Source organism: Limulus polyphemus, unplaced genomic scaffold (genome assembly GCF_000517525.1).
Source record: "Limulus polyphemus unplaced genomic scaffold, Limulus_polyphemus-2.1.2 Scaffold12559, whole genome shotgun sequence".
Lineage (NCBI taxonomy): Eukaryota > Metazoa > Arthropoda > Merostomata > Xiphosura > Limulidae > Limulus > Limulus polyphemus.
The window spans coordinates 1-5983 of NW_013678169.1; the positions used below are offsets into that span (position 1 = coordinate 1).

At 30.4% G+C, this 5983-nt stretch overlaps 1 protein-coding gene across 1 annotated transcript in view; it reads right to left on the reverse strand.

Annotated features, from left to right (window-relative positions):
* Positions 1–1300: 1300 nt before the first annotated feature.
* The window catches only part of LOC106477020 (protein farnesyltransferase subunit beta-like), an 8567-nt gene continuing 3884 nt past the window's right edge, over positions 1301–5983 (reverse strand). Inside the window, exons 4-6 of the mRNA XM_013937626.2 lie at positions 5348–5485; positions 2777–2891; positions 1301–1545 (exon numbers count right to left, since the gene is read on the reverse strand). Of these exons, the coding sequence (XP_013793080.2) occupies positions 1450–1545; positions 2777–2891; positions 5348–5485 (349 nt within the window). The 3' untranslated portion in view covers positions 1301–1449. The remainder of the gene's footprint in view (positions 1546–2776; positions 2892–5347; positions 5486–5983) is intronic.

The window sequence follows — 5983 nt, forward strand, 5'->3', positions numbered from 1 at the left end:
AATAATGTTAACAACACTAACTTACCTAACCTATATGATCACTTTCTTTAATACCTAGTGGAATACTAGTTAATAATGTTAACAACACTAACTTACCTAAACTATATGATCACTTTCTTTAATACCTAGTGGAATACTAGTTAATAATGTTAACAACACTAACTTACCTAAATTATATGATCACTATCTTTAATACCTAGTGGAATACTAGTTAATAATGTTATCCACACAGACCTACCTAAATTATATGATCACTTTCTTTAATACCTAGTGGAATACTAGTTAATAATGTTAACAACACTAACTTACCTAAATTATATGATCACTATCTTTAATACCTAGTGGAATACTAGTTAATAATGTTATCCACACAGACCTACCTAAATTATATGATCACTTTCTTTAATACCTAGTGGAATACTGGTTAATAATGTTAACCACACTAACCTATCTAAATTATATGATCACTTTTTTTAATATCTAATGGAATACTATTTAATAATGTTAACAACACTAACTTACCTAAATTATATGATAACTTTCTTAAATACCTAGTGGAATACTTGATACTAATGTTAACAACACAGACTAACCTAAATTATATAATCACTTTCTTTAATACCTAGTGGAATATTTGTTAATAATGTTAACCACACAGACCTATTTAAATTATATGATCACTTTCTTTAATACCTAGTGGAATACTAGTTAATAATGTTAACCACACAGACCTACCTAAGTTATATGATCACTTTCTTTAATACCTAGTGGAATACTTGTTAATAGTGTTAACCACACTAACCTATTTAAATTATATGATCACTTTCTTTAATACCTAGTGGAATACTTGTTAATAATGTTAACCACACTAACCTATTTAAATTATATGATCACTTTCTTTAATACCTAGTGGAATACTAGTTAATAATATTAACCACGCAGACCTACCTAAATTATATGATCACTATCTTTAATACCTAGTGGAATACTTGTTAATAATGTTAACAACACTAACCTACCTAAGTTATATGATCAGTTTCTTTAATAGTTAACGGAATAGCTTAATAGACCTTGGTTATAAATTTTTTAGTCTGCTCAATTATAACAAGTAATTATAATAGGCATGTTTTTATTTATAAAATAATTATTTATTGAAAGTCTTAGGAAGAAGAAGCAAACAATTTTATTGTTGTACATTTCAACTTTTACCTTTAATAAACTAATACTGTGACTGGGTCTTTCGATGTTCTGAATATTATTTTAATGCTCTAATAATAAAGAAATACGAATAACTCAATGAATCAGTGCATTCCTTTTTATTTCATGACAATGTTGTGTAAATTTAGCCAGAAATTATACAATGTTTCCTAATTCTTATTAAAGAAAATGTGAATACAAAAGTGAACTACACGAGACGTAAATAAGTTGGCAGGAAAATCACCACATCCTTTAATGTTGCGTTGTTGGTACAGTAAATTGGCTAAAGTACTCACAGGCATTAATGGCTACTTCAACTGTAACGTTGTAAACTGGGTGAGTAGGAACCTAAACAGGCAACAAAACAGATCTTTAATATAGGTATGAACCTGCAGAGGCAAAAAAACAGATCTTAGATATAGGTAGGAACCTAAACAGGCAACAAAACAGATCTTTAATATAAACAAGAACCTACATTGGCAACAAAACAAATCTTAGATATAGGTAGGAACCTAAACAGGCAACAAAACAAATCTTATATATAGGTAGAAACCTAAACAGGCAACAAAACAAATCTTATATATAGGTAGGAACCTAAACAGGCAACAAAACAAATCTTATATATAGGTAGGAACCTAAACAGGCAACAAAACAAATTTTATATATAGGTAGGAACCTAGACAGGCAACAAAACAGATCTTATATATAAGTAGGAACCTACAGAGATGATAAAACAGATGTTATATATATGTAGGAACCTACAGAGATGACAAAACAGATCTTATATATAGGTAGGAACCTTCAGAAGTGATAAAACAGATTTTATGTATAGGTAGGACCCTAAGTAGGCAATGAAACAGATCTTATATATAGGTAGGAACCTACAGAGGCAACAAAACATATCTTTAATATAAACAGGAACCTACATTGGCAACAAAACACATCTTACATATAAGTAGGAACCTTCAGAGGTGATAAAACAGATTTTATGTATAGGTAGGAGCCTACAGAGGTGACAAAACAGATCTTACATATAGATAGGAACCTACAGAGGTGACAAAACAGATCTTACGTATAGATAGGAACCTTCAGAGGTGATAAAACAGATTTTATCTATAGGTAGGAACCTAAGTAGGCAACGAAACAGATCCTATATATAGGTAGGAACCTACAGAGGTGATAAAACAGATCTTATGTATAGGTAGGAACCTACTGAGGCAACAAAACAGATCTTTAATGTAGGTAGGAACCTACACTGGCAAAAAAACAAATCATAATATAGGTAGTAACCTAGATGGGCAACAGAACAGACCTTAAATATGGGTAAGAAGCTTGTCTGTTTCTGTCTCTAAAGACAGGCATGAAATCTATACAGCCTCCAGTAAAATGCTAGGCTACTTACTTAAGTAACTTAACAATTCATTGTTTCTTTCTCCAACAAAGGTCATATCTGTTCTGTATATGCCAGCAAAATGCTGGGCCATAAAAGAAACTTACCAATTCATTGTTTCTGTCTCCAACGACATATACAGAACAGATATGACCTCCAGCAAGATGCTGGGCCATAAAAGAAACTTACCAATTCATTGTTTCTGTCTCCAACGACACAAACGGAACCAATACGACCTCCAGCAAAATGTTGGGCTATAGATAAACCACTCAGAGTGTAACAGGTGTGGTAGAAGTCTCTAGGTCTGTTTGTTGACAAACAAGAAGTAGTTGGTACATTTTTACTTAATAACAAATGAAAAATTATACTTTTAGATGGAAAACAAGTTAGCCATTATTACAAAAGACTTTATCTTTCAGTTTTTATAATAACTTTTTGTCATTAAAACACAACAAGAGAAAACGTAATCAGTCAATTGATCTTTAACTCTTTCAGCACAGGCTTGATCCCTGGGACCAACATTGTAACCATTTTGTGCTTGTTATAGATTTCATGCTACTTTTAAATTAGTAAGCAAATGTTAACAAAATCTGGCAGTTTATCAGTGAAACATTACAATGCTTTCATATGCAAATCTTTTTATTAAGTCTTAAAGTTTGTTACGCAACGTTTTTCTCATGTCTATTTTTCTTTTCTCTTGTTACCTATCCAACATGCAAAGTAATTTTCATTTTAAGATTTAAAATATTTTTATGCATCAGAAAATTTTCAAACTTCACATGCAAAATCTTTATAATGTCCAGATAGTTACCAAACGTTTCTTAAGAAAAAACTTTAATTTTATCTGTTATTTTCAGTAATTAATCTCTGTACGGGTTCGGTAGATTTGGCCGATCTTGTAACCACCATAAAAAATTAGGAAATAAATATAAATTATGCCTCTTTCATTCTAGAATGAACAGAAATTATAACACAAAACCATAAATGTTTAGACTAGATAGCTTAAATCTCATAATATTATACATTTATTATTTTTATTATGTTGACCTTTCAGCCGTGCCTGGCTAACAATACAGAGGTTACAATGACGTGGCACATGTGCTCTCATGTTACTGTATCTAGTAATATAAAACTAACCTTTAGTCTTTACAAAGTAATTTGTCTTGGCTGTGTTTTAGTAGACTAGTATTTTGTAAAATACAGTCACATTTCAATTCTTATACATTTTGTATGTATACAGATTAGTACTATTTTCAAATAAGTCCTTAAACTATTTTCCCTAAAACATAGAACAGTAAATAAAGAAGTAAAACAAACAATTATCTCTTCTAATTACAAACTTTGTACTCGGTTGCTGCTTGACATTGGTTGCTAAGCCTTTTAAACTTTTGCACGTGGAGGATGTAAAACAAAATAATTTTTTTGTAGGTTTTATATATATATATATATAGAAATAACAAAAAAATCATAAATTACTACCACATAATTTCACTGTAATTTATTCAGTTTAGGAACTAAGCTGCATTTGGTTCTAGAAAAATATGAAATTTTGAGCAGACTGAAGACACAACCTACCTACTTGAAATCTTGGCATCTTAAGAATTTAAAAGGGCTGAGAAAGTCGCTAGGAGGACATTCTGAGCTTTTGATTGGTTATTCACATGTCATATATTGAAGTAAATTAATATAAGGAACCGTTTCCAAAAATGTAAAGTGGTGAGTGGGGCCACTGTGTTTGATTCAGTACATGAGTGATATTTCAGAAAATAGAAAAGATACGAGGTTCTTATTTTATACTCTAGCTTGTCAATATTGGTAATTTAAGTTCCTAATTCATATGAAGTTACAGACTTAATATTTTGATACCACAAACATCTAATTTGAATCAGTGCTGCATTCAGCATACCACGTGACACACAAAAATCAAAATTTATCTGTTTTTATATTTATTTTTAAATTAACAAATTGAATAATGTATAATATTAAAAGATGAATTATAACACACAGTTTGACACCAAACTTATTGACATAAATTCGTGAAATAGTAGTTCAATAAAATTTTGTATGAGAGTCAACAAATGCGATGACATGACCTTTCACCCATGCCCTGTCTGGAAAGGGTTAATGGGTTTCTGATAAAAACTTGTTTCACCTGTTTATGGAGAAAGTCAACTGGTCAAAATGTTTTCCAAATAAAAAGTATTAGAAGATAGAGTTGACCAACTTTCAGGTATTAACATGCTTTTGATATAGCTTCCACTGGTTTACCAAATTATTAATATAAAACCTTATATAGAAACCTATTTAACCAACAATTGTTATGGCATGAATGCAACTCAAGATCATATTATATCTGTCATTATACATTATTGTTAAGTAGATTGTATTTTTTTAACACTAAACTGTTTATTCAGTCCCTTATGGCTTTTCAAGAAGAATAGAATGTAATAGTATATCAACCATACTCTGCCACTTTACATGCTAGCCACTAGGCCGTGGCCTGCCCACGATACTACTTAGAAAAGTGATGGCTGCATTATCATCTTAAAATTCTCTTTAATCACCTTCAGAGTACCATTCTGTATTAATATCAACGTTTGTGTTTTAATGACCTTCAGAGTACCATTCTGTATTAATATCAATGTTTGTGAAGGTCATTAAAACATTGTACCATTCTGTATTAATATCAATGTTTGTGTTTTAATGACCTTCAGTGTACCATTCTGTATTAATATCGATGTGATTTCAATCTATACATACTTTCCTGGTTTGTCAATCAAGCCTCCAGATGTGTTCTGACAGCAAATCAACAAATATTCTTGTAAAGCAGTTTGGTTAAACAACCAGTGCTCCATACTGGTCGTGAGATTATCTGAACAAATAAAATACAACCAAATCCTTTATTTATTATCATGGCTAAAATATCAACTTTACAATTCTCTATACTACCAAACATTCCAAGATTTTTTTATCTTACTTCTTTAATACATCATCTGACAACTTTACAATTATCTCTACTACCAGACACACTGCTCAATGGGCAGCTGTTTGTGCTATTAATAACTAATCATAATATTCATACCTCCTTCATTAAAAAAATTTGAAAAAGTAAACATTTTATAAAAAAGAAGGATTTCTTTCTGGGAAATACTGCATGGGAAAAGTGTTAGGATTGTGCTATTTAGTCATACACAATTCATTACATCAAAATGATTCAATGTACAGAGCTCAAAACTTTACTGATATAAACTTTAATGTTCTTATATATTAAAAGTTCTACTCTTTATTGAAAAAATAGTATTTATTTAAGAACACCAGTTTCTCAATACTACATTTCAAAATTACATAAATAAAGATATAATCAAACCCTCACATACAGTTCTAGTGAAAGTCGTG